The sequence below is a fragment of the Nerophis ophidion genome, linkage group LG09 (assembly GCF_033978795.1).
Source record: "Nerophis ophidion isolate RoL-2023_Sa linkage group LG09, RoL_Noph_v1.0, whole genome shotgun sequence".
NCBI lineage: Eukaryota > Metazoa > Chordata > Actinopteri > Syngnathiformes > Syngnathidae > Nerophis > Nerophis ophidion.
Genome location: NC_084619.1, coordinates 54519398 through 54540606, shown reverse-complemented (window position 1 = coordinate 54540606; position 21209 = coordinate 54519398). Strand labels below are relative to the sequence as shown.

The 21209-nt window shown below is 39.1% G+C and overlaps 1 protein-coding gene across 12 annotated transcripts in view; it reads left to right on the top strand.

Moving 5' to 3' along the window:
* LOC133559474 (mitogen-activated protein kinase kinase kinase kinase 3-like) overlaps positions 1-21209 on the top strand; it is a 119636-nt gene that overhangs the window by 43269 nt on the left and 55158 nt on the right. For 7 of the 12 annotated variants that reach the window (XM_061911276.1, XM_061911270.1, XM_061911274.1 and 4 more), the window contains exons 2-15: positions 3049-3106; positions 3187-3277; positions 5403-5467; positions 5583-5638; positions 6486-6533; positions 6812-6854; positions 6949-7021; positions 7189-7320; positions 7478-7540; positions 11626-11707; positions 17308-17424; positions 17769-17843; positions 19473-19551; positions 20755-20813. In XM_061911276.1, the coding sequence (XP_061767260.1) occupies positions 3049-3106; positions 3187-3277; positions 5403-5467; positions 5583-5638; positions 6486-6533; positions 6812-6854; positions 6949-7021; positions 7189-7320; positions 7478-7540; positions 11626-11707; positions 17308-17424; positions 17769-17843; positions 19473-19551; positions 20755-20813 (1041 nt within the window). Of the gene's footprint in view, positions 1-3048; positions 3107-3186; positions 3278-5402; positions 5468-5582; positions 5639-6485; positions 6534-6811; positions 6855-6948; positions 7022-7188; positions 7321-7477; positions 7541-11625; positions 11708-17307; positions 17425-17650; positions 17844-19472; positions 19552-20754; positions 20814-21209 lie in introns of those variants that run through there. The other 5 variants (XM_061911281.1, XM_061911275.1, XM_061911280.1 and 2 more) reach the window with 2 other exon arrangements.

Genomic DNA, 21209 nt, shown 5'->3' with positions numbered 1-21209 from the left:
AAAGGCAAAAAAAAAAGTAAACAAATAGATCGTTAGCACGGTGCAGCATTATTAATTATAGTAAAGCCGCTGCTCCTCCACATCGAGACGAGCCAGATGAGGTGGTTCAGGAATCTAGTCAGGATGCCACCCGAATGCCTCCCTAAGAGGGTGTTTCGGGCACGTCCTACCGGTAGGAGGCCACGGGAAGACTCAGGACACGTTTCTCTACATCACAATAACTCTCAATCTACTCAGTTGTATAGCAGTTTATGGATTTATTACATTGTAAGGTTGCTTCATGAGCAACCTAACCAACCTCGTGAGCAACCTAAACTCCTTCACGTAGTTTATAGTTGAGACAATTTCCAAGCTGGCTGACAATTCTTCCTGGATATTACAGAAACTATGCTACATCTTATTCTTTACTTACATAATAAGTCTTCTATTTGTCTATGTTTCCACAAAGTTTAGATTTTTGGCAGAGATATTTAGGCTGCCATCCTAATGTCCATTCATCTCTGTCATGCCGGTATTTGATTGAATGACTGAAGAAGAAACTCGCCGCGCTACTTTAATGAGACGGAGGTTTAATCGTTGCAGTAACAGAAATAAAAAGGAGGATAAAGAAGGAGAAAAACTGAATTTCCCTGCAAAAAACGGAAGTTTTGAAACCTAAGCAGAAGAGATATACCGTGTACAAGGGGTTGAAAAGGGAAGATCGGGGCTGTAAAAAGGGCTGGTGCTTGAGCAGTGGTTGTTATTTATCTTCTTCGATTAAAATATACAGTCGTGGTCAAAAGTTTACATACACTTGTAAAGAACATAACATCATTGGCTGTCTGGAATTTCCAATAATTTCTACAACTCTTATTTTTTTGTGTGGGAGTGATTGGAGCACAAACTTGTTGGTCACAAAGCATTCAACAACAAAAAAAACATTCATGAAGTTTGGTTATTTTACGAATGTATTTTGGGTCTACTGAAAATGTGACCAAATCTGCTGGGTCAAAAGTATACATACAGCAATGTTAATATTTGGGTACATGGCCCTTGGCAAGTTTCACTTCAATGACACGCTTTTGGTAGCCATCCAAAATCATCTGGCAAGCTTCTGGTTGAATTTTGGACCACTGCTCAAGACAAAATTGGTGCAGATCAGCTAAATTTGTTGGTTTTCTGACATGGACTTGTTTCTTCAGCATTGTCCACACGTTTACGTCAGGACTTCGGGAAGGTTATTCTAAAACCTTAATTCTAGCCTGATTTAGCCATTCCTTTAACACTTTTGACGTGAGTTTGGGGTCATTGCCCTGTTGGAACACCCAAATGCGCCCAATACCCAACCTCCGGGCTGATGATTGTAGGTTGTCCTGAAAAATTTCGAGGAAATCCTCCCTTTTCATTGTCCCATTTCCTCTCTGTAAAGCACCAGTGGTAGCAAAACAGGTCCAGAGCACAATACCACCACCATTCTTGGCGGTATGGGTGGTGTTCCTGGGATTAAAGGCATCACCTTTTCTCCTTCAAACATATTGCTGTGTATTGTGGCCAAACAGCTAATTTTTTGTTTCATCTGACCACAGAACTTTCCTCCAGAAGGTCTTATCTTTGTCCATGTGATGTCAAATGAAAGCTTGCCAAAAGCTTGTGGGTGGCTACCATAAGCGCCTTATTGCAGTGAAACTTGCCAAGGGACGTGTAACCAAATATTAACATTGCTGTATGTATACTTTTGACCCAACAGGTTTGGTTACACTTTCAGTGGACCCATAATAAATTCATAAAAGAACCAAACTTCATGAATGTTTTTTGTGACCAGCAAGTATGTGCTCCAATCACTCTCTCACAAAAAAATAAGAGTTGTAGACATTATTGGAAACTCAAGACAGCCATGACATTATGTTCTTCACAAGTGTATGTAAACTTTTGACCACGACTGTGCATACTGGTATCGTATGTGTATTCAGTTGTAATTGTAAAAGGCCAATACTAAAATGCTTCAAAATGCCAAATATTGTTGATAATCGGTGCGGCCGATAATCAAACCGGCTAACAATTGGTCGATCTCTACGCTTGACACTGTTCCCTGTACGAGTACAGCTTCCGTCCTTTCCTCAGCGGGGATATTACAAGACACTTAATTACAAATATAATCAAAAATAACAATTTCAGTCAGATGTTTATGTTGCATGATAATAATGTATTGTGGTTCACTTTAAGTCCAAGTATTTTCCTTTGAGGGCCCAATGCAGAAAAATGGAGGAAAACAAAAAACACTTTTATGTTCATTAGTCACATAGTTCAACAGAATAACAAAAAAAAAAAAAAGTGTTATCTGTATTTGAACTAGTGTGACACGCTTTACGCATTTTTTTCTCATATCAAATTGTTTATTTTTAGGTATCAAGTGTAGGTCCAGATCTATAATCCTTTGCAATGTTTTAATGAAATTGTATCTTGAAACAACCGCAAATATCGCCCAGTTCAGACTTGAAACCGCTGGCCCAAATGGTAACAATACTCTATGTAATGGAAGTAACATTGGAAAGAATGTTTAAATCTGCGATAAATTCATTGACTGTCACGCGCTTTTTATGCAGCCATGCTTGTGCCCTAAGTGAGCAATTCACATTTCCTCTCACAGGATCATCTTTTATTCATGTGCGTTTCATAGAGAAACTCCTTTTCCTCGTCAGTGTTGCTGTGGCCAGATGTAAACACAGCTTCCTATTTATAGAAAATCTGCCCCAGTATCCTGCCAGTACGCAGATTTTTCCAAGAACTCCTGGCTTTTCAGGAATGCGCCCCGTCTCCATTCCCTGTCCATGTTGACATCGCAGTATGTCAAAGTTGTGCTCAGTGTGATTCAACTTGTGATGGTAGCAGTGAGCATGCATCCTGTTTAGAGATCTCCTCTTATTTATGGCTAATATCCTCCGAATATGATGGAACTCAGATGGGGAAAAATTAGCCTTTCATTTATTGTGATTGATAGCATGCATTTCTAGTACCGTAGGTTTCCAAGACTTTTACCCCGCTGACCTTCCTTTCGCCTCTTTGCTCCAGGCTCGCAATGTAAACACAGGGGAGCTGGCTGCTATCAAAGTCATCAAACTTGAGCCAGGTGAGCATTCGTCTTCTGTCTTTCAGTTCTTTGACGGGCAAGCTGGCTTTTGGGGCTAAAAGCGCTGCGTTTTGTTCCAGGGGAGGACTTTGCCGTCGTCCAGCAGGAGATTTTGATGATGAAGGACTGTAAACACTCCAACATTGTAGCATACTTTGGCAGTTATCTACGGTAAGAATGTAGTCCATCATTTTGTGTATGTGGGTCCAAACGCACAAACATTATCAAACACATGGAACAGAGAAAATGATGGAATCATAAGCAATGCGAGATTAAAGAAATGCAGAACAAATGCTTCAATCGCACACACACAGAAAAAAATGCTTCAAGTTGAAGTAACAAAATGGAACTCAGAAAGTTAGCCTGGCTATGGCGCACCAGACCTGAAGGATATCCAACAGACATGTTGGCTTTCGGTGTATTGGACATTGTTGGCATGGAAAATTACACTGATTATTACCTAAAGGAAGTCCTGCCAATTCTGCAACGTCTGATGTCATGCGCACAAAAGGTATTAATACTGTAAAATATTATGTGTTAAAGGGGAACGGCAGTTTGAAAAAAAAAAAAGAGCCTAGCGTTCACAATCATTATGAGAGACGAGAGACAAGAACACACGTCTTTGTTTTTTTTTTTAGGTGTTTAAAAAGGATAAAAAACACTTAAAAGATACAGTTAATGGGAGCCACCATTGTTGCTTTAAGACCCCCTAAATTAACTTCAAAATGTTTTACACATACACTACAAGTATATGTATGTATGTATATATATACACATCAATTCTTCAGCCTATGGATTCTCATTTCCATAGCAGCGCACGTCCGACTTCCGGTAACAAATGTGTGTTCCTACGTCCGGATACAAACGCGTGTGTAAATGGTAAATGGGTTATATTTGTATAGCGCTTTTCTACCATTTTTAAGGAACTCAAAGCGCTTTGACACTATTTCCACATTCACCCATTCACACACACATTCACACACTGACGGGAGCTGCCATGCAAGGCGCTAACCAGGTCCCATTAGTAGTGTCTTGCTGAAGACGTGACTAGGATGGTAGAAGGTGGGGATTGAACCAGTAACCCTCAGATTGCTGGCACAGCCACTCTCCCAACTTCGCCACGCCGTCCACGTCCATGCCCGAATCAATAGCAGACAATGAAGACGGCTATTTTTGAACAAATGAGGATTCACAACCTTATATTTTTGAAGCTGAATATACGGAGGACGGACCACTGCTTGTAGAAGCCAGCACGAAGGAAGGTTTGGAACAGACGAAAGCTGAGAGAGTGAGGTGAAAGTGACTTTGGAACTTGGAGTCATGATATTTCGACATAAATGGAGTGTTTACCCAAATAAACCTGAAAAAACGCCCCCGGCCAGCTGTACCAAATGCACAACTGTCCATTGAGTGAGTCAGACTTTAACATTGGTCATGATACATGCAGCATGTCATGCATGTTTTTACAACTACAGTACATACGCTGTCTGGCTAGTTGTGTACAAACAAAACATGAAATGTGGGCTAATACTTTACAGATACTGTAGTATGATTGTTTTTGAGTCAGTACAGAACAATGTCCTATCACATGGTTCTGTATTACAAACTCAAACGCGTTTTGTGTTGTCGTAGAAGCTAGTTTATCTCTTACCGTTGCTAGCTTTTACTTATGATAGAAAACTAGTTCCTCAGTGTTCACTCTTACAATAACAATGTTGATACAACTTGGTTATTATACAGGTTACGGTACACAAAAAAGGATTGGTGACGTTTTTTTAATGCATTTTTAAAGTGATTTTGAAGTACAATTGATTTTTCCCATTAGCTGCATTACTAGGCACCAAGAACTAGCTGATTTTTATGTTAGAATCCAAAAAAACAACTTTTGTCGTCTCGTCTCTCATAAAATTCCAAAAAAAAGTGCAGTTCTCAGTTACGCCTTTAAGCATGGCTATCTTTCAGGTCCGGCGCCTCTGGTAGCCTGGCTAACTTCTTGTTCGGTGAACGTGCAGCATTTTTCTAATGCTGGTCGTTTGGAGGGGTTTGTGTGAGGTTTTGGCATTTTCCCCTTTTTTTTTTTGCGGTTTCTTTTTTCTCAGTGTTTATGTGGTTCCAGCGTTTTCCCGCCGAATGTTGGATCATTTCTGTGTTTGGAGTGTTCGGACGTGCTTTGCTGCATGCATTCTTCTGTCAGCCATTGTGTTAAAAAGGGTAGAGAATAAGATGAAGAAGTTACAAAAAAAAAGCTTGGTACTTGCTGCATGAGTGTTGCGTACTTAATGTTGTTTGTCTCCAGGAGGGACAAGTTATGGATCAGCATGGAGTACTGCGGGGGAGGTTCTCTACAGGACATCTACCATGGTGAAACACACTCTTATATACACACCACACAACATTCTGCTCAGCTGTGATTATTGTTTACAAGTTCACAATGTCTGGTTCTTTCTCTCGTCTTCTGTCCGTGTCATCGCCGCAGTAACCGGACCACTGTTAGAGTCTCAGATAGCCTACATGTCACGGGAGACCCTGCAGGTAGAGTACCCTGCATAAAATTTCAACTTACACCGAAAAATGATCATCACTTGGGATGGGTACCGTTCACATTCCAGCCGATATGGTACAAATCTTTGGTAGTTCTTTGTGTTTGTTAATAAATAATATTTTCAATAAAAAAATCTATTTTTTATTGCCACATTTAAAAATTAGTTGTTATATCTTGTTTTGTTGTCATCATATTATCATTTGCAAGTATAACATTAGGTTGCTATTATAGTTGCAAGTCCAGGACGTTTGATGGCAGTAGTGTAAATTGTTTTTTGTTGCTCCCTAAAAGGTGTTAATACTTACACTTTTATACTGAAAGAAAAACATCTACAAGTTGCTGAATGTTGTGTTTTCTGAAGTATTGTACTAAATGCATACCATATGTTTGATTGTTTTGTGCATCTTGGTTATAGTTTTCATTAACACATTTGCAGATGTTGAAATTGCCATGTAAAATTGCTCATGTTAATCAGTAGAAAATCCAACAGAAAAGCTAATGTATATTAGCACCAAGCTAGCGCATTTTGAGAAAAGTAGAGCATTACTTTACTTACACTGGAGTGTTTTTTGACTGAATTGATTTGTTGGTATTTAATATTTGCAACATTATGTAGAGGTGCTCTCAGTGCTGCCGGAGTGATCGCTAAGTGTCAAAGTGCAAAAACTGAGTAGGCAACCAGGCGTGACATCACGCGAAAACATGCGTAACATGGCACTATTGGATTTTACATGAATCGGGTACCCATCCCAAATTATCACAGGGCTTTTTTATAAGGAATTAATTCACACTTATTGATGCCAATATATGACAGTCTTTGTGCAATTGTGTTTTCAGGGTTTGTACTATCTTCACAACAAAGGCAAAATGCACAGAGATATCAAGGTGAGCTTCAGGAAACGTTTATACGTTGCAGGTTATAAGACTGATTGCAATTTTTTACAGCAGTTTATTCAGAAAAAGTGCAGAAGTTCATGTTAGGTAACACAATGGGCCCAAACCAAGTTGTGGAGACAGTGCACTGTTGTGTCCGCAGTGTACAAAAAGCGGCTGAACTCAGTCACAAAGCAAACGAGGCATGCAGACTGCGCATCTCAAGTTAATTGGACTTGACGCAAGCTTGTTTTGTGTTGTCTTCTGACGTGCGTTTCTGCCTCCAACAGGGCGCCAACATCCTGTTGACCGACAACGGCTATGTGAAACTAGGTGAAAGGAACTTTCTTTACTCTTTTATTTTTGTCATTCCTTCTTCATTTGTAATGGGCTTTTTCTCCCCCTCTGCTCGCTGTTCTGCCAATAGCCGACTTTGGCGTATCAGCGCAGATCACAGCCACTTTGGCCAAGAGGAAGTCGTTTATTGGAACGCCATACTGGTGAGTTGATGATGCACATATGCAGACATACTGTTTATCCTTGAAGGCAGCAGGATGGAGGAATGTGGGCAAAATGTTGCTGAATGTTGTGTTTTCTAAAACCATAAAGATTTCTAATGCTTTGTGAAAGGGAGCATGTGTTTCACTGTCTGCGCTCTCTTGCACAGGATGGCTCCAGAGGTGGCAGCAGTGGAGAGGAAAGGAGGTTACAACCAGCTGTGTGACATCTGGGCTGTGGGCATCACAGCAATAGAGCTGGCCGAACTGCAGCCGCCCATGTTTGAACTCCATCCCATGAGGTGTGTTTGTGTGTGTGTGTGTAGATAAAACACCTCAGTTTAAAACGTTGAGTATATAGCTGTGAGTTCATTTGGAGGGTCTTTAGATGATACAAAGTAGAAACTCTCCCAGTTGCCATCAATGTTTTTTAATTTTCATCTCCCCCTCCGTCCACAGGGCTCTCTTCTTAATGACAAAGAGTAATTTCCAGCCGCCAAAGTTAAAAGACAAGGCAAAGTGGTAAGGTGTTCCTATTTATTTATGGCTGTGTCCACAGGAAGAGAAACATTTAAGAAGTAACACGTCCTCCTCCATCCACATAAAAACACATTCACTGGATGTCATGTACATTCTGGCCAATCAAAAGCCTGAGAAAGCAGCCACTGCTGGACATCTGCAGTATATCAGGGGTCCTTAATTAAATTTGGATTAGTGGGAATTGTTGAAAAAACAAAAAGGCTAACTAAAGCGTTATACATGTATTTAAAGACTAAGAGCCTAACATGCTAAGATCCAAATAGCACGCGCTAGACCAGGCCTGGGAAAATTAAGGCCCGGGGGCCACATGCGGCCCGTTGAGCTTTTCAATCTGGCCCGCCGGACATTCCCCAATATTTTTTTTTAGATCTTTAAGATGGAAAATGTAGCTGCCATTATGATGTGCAGTGATGTTTTCTAACAACCGTAAGTCTTGAACAATACAAAGTATTTCAATGGTTGTAATCTGCGTTTATGGATGATATACCAGTTACTATGGTAATCTAATGAGTTACTATGGTCATCTAATCAGTTACTATGGTAATGTAAGTCACAGCAGCTCAGACGAAGCACCAAGCAATGTGGGTGGGGAGCGTTTCCAAAGACGCAGAAGGAGATTTTCACAACAATGTTCTAAAGCTTAGTGATGTATCTGATACATCAGACTGTAGGTGGGTTAATTTTGTACCCTTTGCGTTCATATTTCACTGTTTGTTGCATTTTTGTTGCATTTCACTTGATTGTAAAATGTGTTGATGGAAGAGGGGTGTGACGTTCATATTTTGTCAATAATCAGTGTTTTATCCTTCATAGAAGAATTTAAAATTCCATTGTTTTTTAAGGCGGTCTGTCATAACGTTTTTAGCATTCAATCAGACATTATTGTGAGGTTTTGTATTAGTGTTCATAAAAATAGATATCCTGGCCCACAGACACATTTTTTTCTGCAAATGTGTCCCCCAAGTCAAAATAATTGCCCAAGCCTACGCTACACAGTGTGTGCAAAAAATAAAATAGCATGTATGAGGAGTGGGCGTGATCTACCAAGACTGCGTTTGCAAATGAAACGTGGTGCAGACCTTCTTATTTAAGTGAGGATTTTGCGCGCATATGGAGCTTTTACCACTGAGACACATGATCATTTTTCGCACATTCATGTTTCCATGCTCCTACCATGTGTGCGCTGTGTTGAACCGGCAGCACACATCCATAATCTGTAACACTTTTTCTGAATCGCAATCCAGAAAACAGAAACATATGCATACCGACATTTAAAGGAGAATGTTACTTTTTGGGGAAATTCGCCTATCATTCACAATCATATGATATTGATGTTTCTTAAATGCATTCTAACCCGTAAATAAAAGTCTACTTAAAGCGGAGCCAATGGGAGGTCCTATATTCTAATCTCAAATTTACCAATAAAAAAACATCCAAGAAGCGCAAACAATACTCCATTTACATTTCATGACTTGAATATTAAAAAGTATTTGTGATATTGTTATTATAAGCGCTAATGCAGACAAATTATTTATAGCTGCGCTGTGATCACGAGCTTGTGTGCCAATGTTGACATGATCAACTGATGTGCTGCTTCTTTGTTTCTTTGCTCGTTAGACTTTATTGTAAAACATAAACAATGCCTCTCACCTGGATGATGAGGACGTATTCCGACCAGTTGGTACACTTTGACACCCAATTTAGACTCGGAAATTGGCGAGAATGACACAAAAAGACGGTTGTTTGCACCCCCTTTTTTTTTGCGAGGATTTTGAGTCATTCTTCATCTAAATGGTGATATATGAACAGTCTAGCAGTTGGTATTGTAGTGAAAGAAGACACTGTAATGTAAGTGACGTTTTATTATGTATGTTGGCTCTCATAAAGTTTGCAATGAGTAGTAATCAGTAATTTATTGGGAAGAAAAACAAAGATCGTGATACGTTTTTGAAATTTTGTGCGTGAGGCTTTGGATCGCATCACCAGTGCAATTGTGCATCTGGAATGAAACTACGGAACAAGAATTGCACAATGAAATAAGTATTTTTATGTAGGAGATATAGTGTCATAATGTATTTTTCAAATAAAAAAACTAACAACATTAAAAAAAAACAGTAGCAGACGCCGAAACGCATCAATTGCATTTATTTTTTTAAGTCATCCAGCACCTATAAAATCATAAAAGGAAATTGCTGAATAGGCGATATGTATAATATTTTTAATTTGTGTTTGTCTAAGATGTTAACACACACATGTAGGACTTCTAACTGTGCAGGGCGAGCGCTGATCCTTCAGCCGTGTTTGGAACTGTCAGTTTACATGTGCTAAATAAAACGCAAGATAATGATACTGTAATATTAAAAATGTTTTATATTTTTGTCCAAAACAACGCAAAGACTCCTACTTGCCGCATATGTTGATTTCAGTGCATCTAATTTTATTGTTCTCACCTCTGAATGTGTAGGAAACGTCTCTTCAGAATTATTTTGCTCCCTTTCTTAATACAGTTTAAAATTGTACATCTCCATAACACAGATAACTTTTTTGTATTAAATGTTTTTAATTTAGATGTAACTGTAGTTTGTGCACACATGGGGTTAGACCCAAAGACTCACACAAGTGGATGTGGGGCCGTTTCTTTTAGCAGCAGGCATCTTCTTAGGCTTTCTAAACACCGTCTTAGCGATGCTGGCGTTTCAAGTGGCTAACAAGGCTTGATTTGTAGAAGCGCCACGTTTTTTTCTTCCTCGTTGTGGAATGTTTGCAGAATTGGGTGCAAATACCACATGACAAGATATGCCCTGAAGGAGTGGCCGATTCCCACATGCTCGACACAATGTTTGTTTGCAGGCAACTTAATTTGCTCACCATGACCCAGTGGTTCTCAAATGGGGGTACTTGAAGGTATGCCAAGGGGTAGGTGAGATTTTTTTATAAATATTCTAAAATTAGCAGCAATTCAAAAATCCTTATAAATATATCCATCCATCCATTTTCTACCGCTTATTCCCTATTGGGGTCGCGGGGGGCGCTGGCGCCTATCTCAGCTACAATCGGGCGGAAGGCAGGGTACACCCTGGACAAGTCGCCACCTCATCGCAGCCTTATAAATATATTAATTAAATAATACTTCAATAAAATACTCATAAACTGTGAAAAAAAATGCAACACTGCAAAATGCAGTGTTGACAGCTAGATTTTTTATAGACATGTTCCATAAGTATTGATGTTAAATATTTATTTTTTTGTGAAGAAATGTTTAAAATTAAGTTCATGAATCTAGATAGATCTCTATTACAATCCCCAAAGAGGGCACTTTAAGTTGATGATTCCTTCTATGTGTAGAAATCTTTATTCATAATTGAATCACTTGTTTTTAGTTACCGTATTTTTATATCTTTTTTTCCCCAAATAGTTCAAGAAAGACCACTACAAATTATTAAATTGTTAGACAATTTAATAAATCAGAAACTGATGACATAGTGCTATATTTTACTTTATCTTTTTTTAAACCAAAAATGCTTTGCTCTGATTAGGGGGAACTTGAATTAAAAAACTGTTCACAGGGGGTACATCACTGAAAAAAGGTTGAAAACCACTGCTCTAACCCACCGACAGCTTAGTATCGGTCATCTTGCCTCGTCATAGTTGATTTTAGTTTTATTAAAATAATCAATATGACATCCTTATTTCTTATATTGGTCCGATAAATATATTTATTGTGCACCATTTAAGTTAATGACTTAATTACTCATGTTCTGTTGTTATACAAGGTTTAAAAAATAAGGGATATTGTCGCATGTTTCTTGTGACACAACCCAAAAATCAATGTTTCTGAAGCTTACTTTTTTTTTTAAATCTTCTCCCTGACTGCAGCTTTCCCAAAGGCTAAATTTTTAGAGCCAAAACATGTGTTTTTTTGTGTGTGGACGAAAGGCCAAAATGATGTACTATTTGAAATATCTGTGTTTGTGTGGTTAATTTTTCTTTCCAATCGATTGAAGACGTAACACTCAGTTTTGTTCTTGTGTTCGGTACTCATGTTTCATCTCTGCACCGTACCACAGGACAGACAACTTTCACCATTTTGTAAAGGTAGCCCTGACCAAGAACACAAAGAAGAGGCCCACAGCGGAGAAGCTGCTACAGGTAAGCAAGATAAACTAGGTCGAGCCGTTGCTACTTTCGTAAACCAGGGGTTTATATGAATAAACTGTTGCCCAGTGAGGCAAAAAATAGCATCAGGTCACTTCTCCCTTGTAAATATGATGTTTCTCGTCTGGGGATTTTTAACATAGTCTGTGAAATAATAAAGTTTTTTTTAACGCCTTTATGCTGTACAGAATGACTGTAGTGTAAAGAGATTGCTTCCTGCAGTGGTTTCTTTAAATACTGTATGGCCTAAAATCCATATTGCAATAAAGTTAAAGTACCAATGATTGTCATATATCATAATATATAACATATAAATGAATTAAGATAGAATTATTTTGTAACAGGTTACTCCTTCCCTGGCTGCTGGCTTTGGTGATAACATTCTGCTTTATTTCCTGTTTTCTGCCTCAGCGTGGCATCCCTGTGTAATTATTTTATTATTTGTGTCTCGACTATTGTTAATCTTCTTCTTAATTTCCTGTTCATAACGGATTACTCTCCTTCCACACTTTTGTTTATACCATATTTTCAGGGCTATAGATCGCACAGTATTTAAGCCGCACCCTCCAGATTTTAAAATAAATACATTGTTTTACATATATCAGCCACACCAGACCATAAGCCGGAAATATTTACTTTTACGAAAGATTTTCTAAATGTTTATTTACGTACCTCAATTGATTTTAAACAAAACTGAAGTAATTTTAATGGACCCACGAGCTGCGGAAGCTAGCTTTCCAATTAGCTAAACAGATTCAATAACTCCATGGTGAAGTTTGGGTAAATTTACGAAACTGAAACAACACGAAAAATGCCATTGGAAGTCAATAATACTAAAACAAAGACTTATAAACTTGTTAGCATATTCGCTAATGCTAACGACGCTAGCTTGATTACGTTACGATAGCAGGTACAAATACGCATGAAAACACTCCTATAGACATCACACATGGAACTGTTCAGTAATATGAATTGTTTTAGTTGTATTGTAAAACTTACAAACGGCGTGATGATAAAAGAATCTTTTCGAGCAGAAACTCTATGTACGGTTATACTTCCGGTTCAAGGCACGAAATAGGAAGAACATTGGCAACCCGCAGCACCTGCAATGAGTGAACCTGTCCAAAAGATGGCGCCATATCATAAAAATCACTTTTCAGTGTCTTTGTTATACAAAAAGTATTTGTTAAATATAAAACATTACAGTCGAATAGAAAGTACTTTATTGATCCCTGGGGGAAATTCAGCACCAAAGTTCGCTCACAATAAACAAACACTTAGGTATTTTTTTTACATGTGATTACATTTACATTACATTAATCAATGAATTAGTCACACCGTTTTATACGCCACAGGGTTCAAAGTGTGAGGAAAAAAGTAGCGGCTTATAATCTGCAAAACATAGTATGGTATTTTGTACTAAGCATTAGTACTGTTTTGCTAATATTCTGTTATGCAACATTACATTCGAGCTGGCTTAGCAGTTAGCATGGTTTTCTAGGTGATATTGACACCTGTTTGAGGGTGTAGATCAAAATTATATCATTTGTATTATTAATATTGTGCAACCCTGTAAAAGAAGTGTTTTATAATAGGAAAAAAAATAGAACATTCAAAAAGAATCCCAAACCCTGTAAGGTTCAGTTGTGTCATTAAATTAATGTAATTGTGGTTTCCTGGTTAGAAATCATCCAAACCACTTAAAATAAGACTGGAAATGATCCACAAAGTCAGGGAATTTGCATGAGCTTCAAACACCTGTGAAGTGAAAACCATTTCGGGTGACTATCTCTTGAAGCTCATCGAGAGAATGCCAAGTGTGCAAAGCAGTAATCTGATCAAAGGGGGGCTTTTTTGAAGAAACTACTCAGTGGCCTTGGGGTTAGAGTGTCCGCCCTGAGATCGGTAGGTCGTGAGTTCAAACCCCGGCCGAGTCATACAAAAGACTATAAAAACGGGACCCATTGCCTTCCTGCTTGGCACTCAGCATCAAGGGTTGGAATTGGGTGTTAAATCACCAAAATGATTCCCGAGTGTGGTCACCGCTGCTGCTCACTGCTCCCCTCGTCTCCCAGGGGTGAAACAAATCATTCATAGTTTTGATGCCTTCAATGACAAGCTACAATGTAAAAATAAAAATAAAGAAAATGCATTATATGAGAAGGTGTGTCCAAACCTTTGGCCTGTACTACTGTACAGTTTCTCATTACAGCATGTCTAATAAGAAGTAGCAAGTAGGTCACCGCAGGTACCACCCCACTAAGAGCCGGGACGATTTGAAGCATACAAGCGTAGTGTAGTAAGACAGCGGGTGGCGGTAGTGTGCATAATCCAGTGATGTGAAGAGATGTGCGGATGCTTTGAGGCATGTGTCGAGTAATGGTGGGTGTCCGCGAAGCGCTTATTAAGGCTTGCTTCATATAGGGAAGGAGCCGGAAATAATGATGTGTGAAGCGAGCCTCGATGCCCCGCCGTACCACCTTTGAGACATGGTTCAGATTTAACATAGCCATTCGACAACACATAAACGGCCAAAGCTCCATTGACAATTTTGAGAGTGGCAGTCTGATGGAGTCTGTACAGAGAATTAAAAAAAAAAATTCAAATGCCAATAAAATAAAAGAATAATGGCGCATGACATTAAATTTGATGGCAAAACTTAATCTAAGATGTTTACCGCTCCATGAGCAGGAATCCACAAAATATTGAAACAGAACAATAAATATGCTACATTTTATTTTTGTCAAAACAAAAGTCTGGTAGTGCAATGGTTTATGCCAGGGGTTCTTAGCCTTTTTGACCTCGGGGCCCAACTTATCCAATACAGAAGGGCTTGAGGCCAACTTAAATATTAACACTGAAGTACTAATTTTACTCTTTATTTTAGCTTTATTTAATAATTATATCTAACCTACTTAAAGTTGAACAGGATACACTTTGTCAAATGATAAATATGGGTTGTACTTTTATAGCGCTTTTCTACCTTCAAGGTACTCAAAGCACTTTGACACTACTTCCACATTTACCCATTCACACACACATTCACACACACATTCACACACTGATGGAGGGAGCTGCATTCAAGGCGCTAACCAGCACCCATCAGGAGCAAGGGTGAAATGTCTTGCTCAGGACACAACGGACGTGACAAAATTGGTACTAGGTGGGGATTGAACCACGGACCCTCGGGTTGCGCTCGGCCACTCTTCCACTGCGCCACAAAGATTATTATCAAGGCTAAGGTCAGGCTAATTCCAAAATAAATGCTAATCAAATATACCACAAAAGAATGGACTCAGTAATAAATACAATAACATATATTACGCAGTGCTAAAATTAATAAATGTTAACCATCCATCCATCTTCTTCGCTTATCCGAGGTCGGGTCGCGGGGTCAGCAGCCTAAGCAGGAAAGCACAGACTTCCCTCTCCCCAGCCACTTCGTTCAGCTCCTCCCGGGGTTCCCGAAGCGTTCCAAGGCCAGCCGGGAGACATAGTCTTCCCATTGTGTCCTGGGTCTTCCTCGTGGCCTCCTACCGCTCGGACGTGCACCAAACACCTCCCTAGAGAGGCGTTCGGGTGGCATCCTGACTAGATGCCCGAACCACCTAATCTGGCTCCTCTCGATGTTAACTAAATGTTAACTAAATTATTAATAAATAATAAATATGTTTCTTAAACAGTGAATAAAATTAAAGTACAAATGAAAATACAACTTCAACAATTCAGTCATAATTTCTGCACTTAACAAACGTCTCTAAGACTTTCGGCATCGTCAGCTTGCAAACATTGTATAACCATTACCTTTTAAAAATATAACACGTTCTGTAGGGTATTTATTCTCTTTTGAACACCAGAAATCAACAGCTGGAGGATGGAGTGGTTGTTTAAAAAAAAAAAAAAAGAATCACTGGAGATAAGAAAAAAAACAAAACTAAATCTCCCCCATGTTCTGTACATCATTGTTCAAGTTGCACTGGAGTCATCTTCCTCTTTAAGCCCATAAGCCATTTACCCAAAATGAAAAAAAAAACAAAGCATTGTATTACTACCATGTTGGCAAAATACCAATCTCAATGCTATAGAATGTATTATTGTTTAAAGTCAGCAATTGTCTTAAAAGAAGATTCACTCGAATGGTGATGGTAAGCCATTATAGTGACTACAACTGCCACTTGGGGTAGACTGACGGTTTTACAGGTGCCACCCCTGCAGAAATAGGTGAATGTTCTCTTTATCCAACATTAAGTATCATTCTAACTGACCTTTTTTGTAACACAATTATTAAATTGAGTTTACTTTTATGGTTATTTCCCCTTATTTCTACACAATAACTTAGATCTCCCTGCCCACTGGGTGTGAGTTTTCCTTGCCCTTTTGTGGGTTCTTCCAAGGATGTTGTAGTCGTAATGATTTGTGCAGTCCTTTGAGACATTTGTGATTTGGGGCTATATAAATAAACATTGATTGATTGATATGGTAACACTAGCGAGCAATAGAGAGTATGGACAGATTTTTGGTCCAGAACATACAGTAGGGCCAAAAAGTATTTAGTCAGCCACCGATTGTGCAAGTACTCTCACTTAAAATGATGACAGAGGTCTGTAATTTTCATCATAGGTACACTTCAACTGTTAGAAACAGAATGTGAAAAAAAAATGCAGGAATTCACATTGTACGAATTTTAAAGAATTTATTTGTAAATTATGGTGGAAAATAAGTATTAGGTCAACCATTCAAAGCTCTCACTGATGGAAGGAGGTTTTGGCTCAAAATCTCACGATACATGGCCCCATTCATTCTTTCCTTAACACGGATCAATCGTCCTGTCCCCTTAGCAGAAAAACAGCCCCAAAGCATGATGTTTCCACCCCCATGCTTCACAGTAGGTATGGTGTTCCTGGGATGCAACTCAGTATTTTTCTTCCTCCAAACACGACAAGTTGAGTTTATACTAAAATGGATACATGGATGATACAGCAGAGGATTGGGAGAATGTCATGTGGTCAGATGAAACCAAAATAGAACTTTTTGGTATAAACTCAACTCATCGTGTTTGGAGGAAAAAGAATACTGAGTTGCATCCGAAGAACACAATACCTACTGTGAAGCATGGGGGTGGAAACCTCATGCTTTGGGGCTGTTTTTCTGCTGAGAGGACAGGACAATTGATCCGTGTTAAGGAAAGAATGAATGGGGCCAAGTATCTGGAGATTTTGAGCCAAAACCTTCCATCAGTGAGCGCTTTGAAAGGTTGACCAAATACTTATTTTCCACCATAATTTACAAATAAATTCTTTAAACTTCCTACAATGTGAATTCCTGGATTTTTTTTTCACATTCTGTCTCTCACAGTTGAAGTGTACCTATGATGAAAATTACAGACCTCTGTCATCATTTTAAGTGGGGGAACTTGCACAATCGGTGGCTGACTAAATACTTTTTTGCCCCACTGTATTTAGCTTTGTTTATTATTGATGTATTTCTGCCTTGTATTGTGTAGTTTTATATGAAGTGGTGGTGAGGCGCGTCCAAGCGTGTGAGTATGAGTATTGTACGCCCTGAACTGTAAGCATGACTTCCTGTCTTCGCAGCACCCATTCGTGTCTCAGCCCCTGAGCAGGACGCTGGCTAAAGAGCTGCTGGACCGAGCCAAAAACCCCGACCACAACAACTACAACGATTTTGATGACGACGACCCCGAACCAGAGGTAACCTTCGAGCTTGTACTTAATTCCAACATGATGATTATAACGATCTTGTTCCTCAATGTCGCTTCTCATCCACCCATCTCATATATTCCTCGTTTGTTAAATCTCACACCATTCCCCCACCAGCTTCAACTCTACCACTTGGTCGTCCCGCTCCTTCATTTGCACTCCCTCACAAAGTTTTTACTGTCTTTTTTCCTTCATCTCTCCATCTTCCTCCTTGCAGCACTGCCTCTTCTCCACCTCTCTTCTCTCCTCCTTTACTTTTCTCTCTTCTCTTCTGTCCTTCTGTTCTTCTGTCTGCTTCCCCAACCACCCTCTACCCTCCTCTCCCTCCTCCACAGTTTAAGTACAGGGGTCATTTCCTACCCATAAGCCCCGGTGCTCGCCGCCCACCCCGTTTGCCCGCCCGTAGGAAGGTACCACGCCGGGCTGCCGTGTCTGCAGTGGAGTCTTGTTTTAACAAACCGTGTGACTTGGATGATCGGCCTTGTTTGATTTTATGTTTGCATACTGATGTCATAGAAACCAATGCCTCTAGCTCAGTGTTTCTTAATTATTTTTTTGTTGTGCTTGCACAACCGTTGAGATTACCATACTTTCTGGACTAGAGCGCACATCGTATATTAGCAGCACTCATAAAATTTAAAAAAAACTAACTATTTTTCCATACATTAGCCGCACCGGACGATAAGGCTATAAGCAGATATATACGTTGTAAAATAAGTTATTTGCACAAAAATATTTTGTAAATATTTATTTACATACCTTAATTGTTTCCAAACACTGTCTGTTAAATGGCAGTAAAACAGCTGATCAAACAAAACAGAAGTCATTGTCATGGACTCACTAGCTGCGGAAGCTCGCTCTCCAATCAGCTAATTAGACTGAATAACTCCACGGTGACATTTTGGTGAATTTACTGAGGGATTTGTGAAACTGAAACAATGCAAAAAGAATGCCATTGTAAGTTATTAATACCAACACAGACACTTGTAAACGTGTTAGCATATTAGCTAATGCTAATGAAGCAATCTTCTATATATTATGACAGCACTTGCAAATAAGCATAAAACACTCCTACAGAAATCACATATGGGGTGGTTTAGTAAGTATTAATTGTTGTATTTTCTAGAGTAAAACTTATAAACGTTGCTTGTCCTTATAAATTAAGAATTCATACGAGTAAAACTTTATGGACGACTAGACGACGGAACGGCGCTTCTACATTTAAAGCACTAAATGAAAGAACACTTGAGGAATTGCAGTGAGCAATCTCGTCCAAAAGATGGCGCCATAGCACAAGCAATAACCACTTTCCAGGGTGTTTGCTTGTTTTTTTGTTTTAACTCTTTGCATTATTGCCATCAGCGAAGAAAAATTCAGAAATTACCATCACCGTTTTATAAGCCGCAGGGTTCAAAGTGTAGGAAAAAAAAGTAGCGGCTTATAGTCAGGAATTTATGCTACTAGGCGTCTGCCTGTTAGTGGTTTGATATTTTTGCACACACTTTCAAATATATCCAACCATTACAGTTTGAACTGACTCTAGAAAAACTTGATACATTATATTTTTATGGCGTTTGATGCTGGTTTGTTTTTGTCGAATGTTTTTATAAGCATTGTGTGTGTTTGCTGTGTCTGTTAATGGCTTTGAGATGAAGATCAGCTGCGGTAGTAAAAATAATCGTATTTAAAAATCAATAATGATGAATTCAAAAGACAATCATGAGAAAGATTAATACCTGAGCTGTTTTCCCCACTCAGGTATTAAACAGCCATTTTTATGCTTGAATCCTTTAAAAAAACACCTCAAACATATTGAGCTCATCTTAGGCTCGATGTCGACTCTCTTGTTTGATGACCTTCTTGCTGTGTGTGACTGGTTGTTTTGCTGTGTCATCGAAGATTCCACTCGCAGGAAACAGCGATCAGATTACCTTTTGTTTTTCACCTTCTGTAACCTTCTCGTGTGGCCTGCAGTGCGTCGTCGGTATGCATCATTTGAGCAGATATTTTACCGTGTGTCCATCTCTTCATCTCTAAAGTCTCCGGTGGCTGTCCCTCATCGGATCCGTTCCACCAGCAGAAGCACCAGAGAAGGAAAGACACTCTCTGAGATCAACTGTGAGTCCATGCACGATATATATATATACAGTAGGGCAAAAAAGTATTTAGTCAGCCACCGATTGTGCAAGTACTCCCACTTAAAATGATGACAGAGGTCTGTAATTTTCATCATAGGTACACTTCAACTGTGAGAAACAGAATGTGAAAAAAAATTCCAGGAATTCACATTGTAAGAATTTTAAAGAATTTATTTGTAAATTATGGTGGAAAATAAGTATTTGGTCAACCATTCAAAGCTCTCACTGATGGAAGGAGGTTTTGGCTCAAAATCTCACAATATATATTCATTCTTTCCTTAACACGGATCAATCCTCCTGTCCCCTTAGCAGAAAAACAGCCCCAAAGCATGATGTTTCCACCCCCATGCTTCACAGTAGGTATGGTGTTCTTGGGATGCAACTCAGTATTCTTCTTCCTCCAAACACGACGAGTTGAGTTTATACGAAAAAGTTGTATTTTGGTTTCATCTGACCACATGACATTCTCCCAATCCTCTGCTGTATCATCCATGTATCCATTTTGGTATAAAATCAACTCGTCGTGTTTGGAAGAAGAAGAATACTGAGTTGCATCCCAAGAACACCATACCTACTGTGAAGCATGGGGGTGGAAACATCATGCTTTGGGGCTGTTTTTCTGCTAGGGGGACAGGACGATTGATCCGTGTTAAGGAAAGAGCCAAAACCTTCCATCAGTGAGAGCTTTGAATAGATAGATAGATAGATAGATAGATAGTACTTTATTGATTCCTTCAGGAGAGTTCCTTCAGGAAAATTAAAATTCCAGCAGCAGTGTACAGAGTTGAGATCAATTAAAAAAAAAAAAAAAAAGTAAAAAGTAAATAATGTGGGTTTAAAAGGAAACAAAATAGAGAAATATTACAAAAATGGTTGACCAAATAGTTATTTTCCACCATGATTTATAAATAAATGCTTTAAAATTCCTACAATGTGAATTCCTGCAATTTTTTTGTTCACATTCCGTCTCTCACAGTTGAAGTGTACCTATGATGAAAATTACAGACCTCTGTCATCATTTTAAGTGGGAGAACTTGCACAATCGGTGGTTGATTAAATACATTTTTGCCCCACTGTATATATATATATATATATGTATATATATATATATATATATATATAGTATATACGCAGCACACACAATTCCATGTTGACGTCCATGTTTTTTGTTTCTTTCCCTCAGTCGGTCAGGTGAAGTTTGACCCCCCGCTGAGGAAGGAGACAGAGCCCCATCATGAACCGGTTAGTGACTTATCCGTTCTTTGCATGTGTGCAGTTATTTTATTATGGTTGTCACATGACCAGTACCAGCATGGCCAGTCCTCAACTACTGTATGTTGAGCCCAAAAAGAACCAGCCCACCCACTTACAGTTCATGCTCTGCCACTCTATCACATTAGTTTTGGATCTTTACACCACAGCAATGTTTGCAAGTATCTTCAGCAGCTATTAAAAGTATCTACTGTAGATTAATTGCAGGGGCGGTGGGGTGTGGGGTTAATATTGAGTGGGTTTTGTACACAGCAACTTTGTTTGGTTTGTGATCAGAACTACAACAATACTAAGGGAATTACCTGTTAGGTTTTTGAGTGCAGCCAGGGTTCTTGACACATGCAGGAGGTAGTAACTGATGTATGA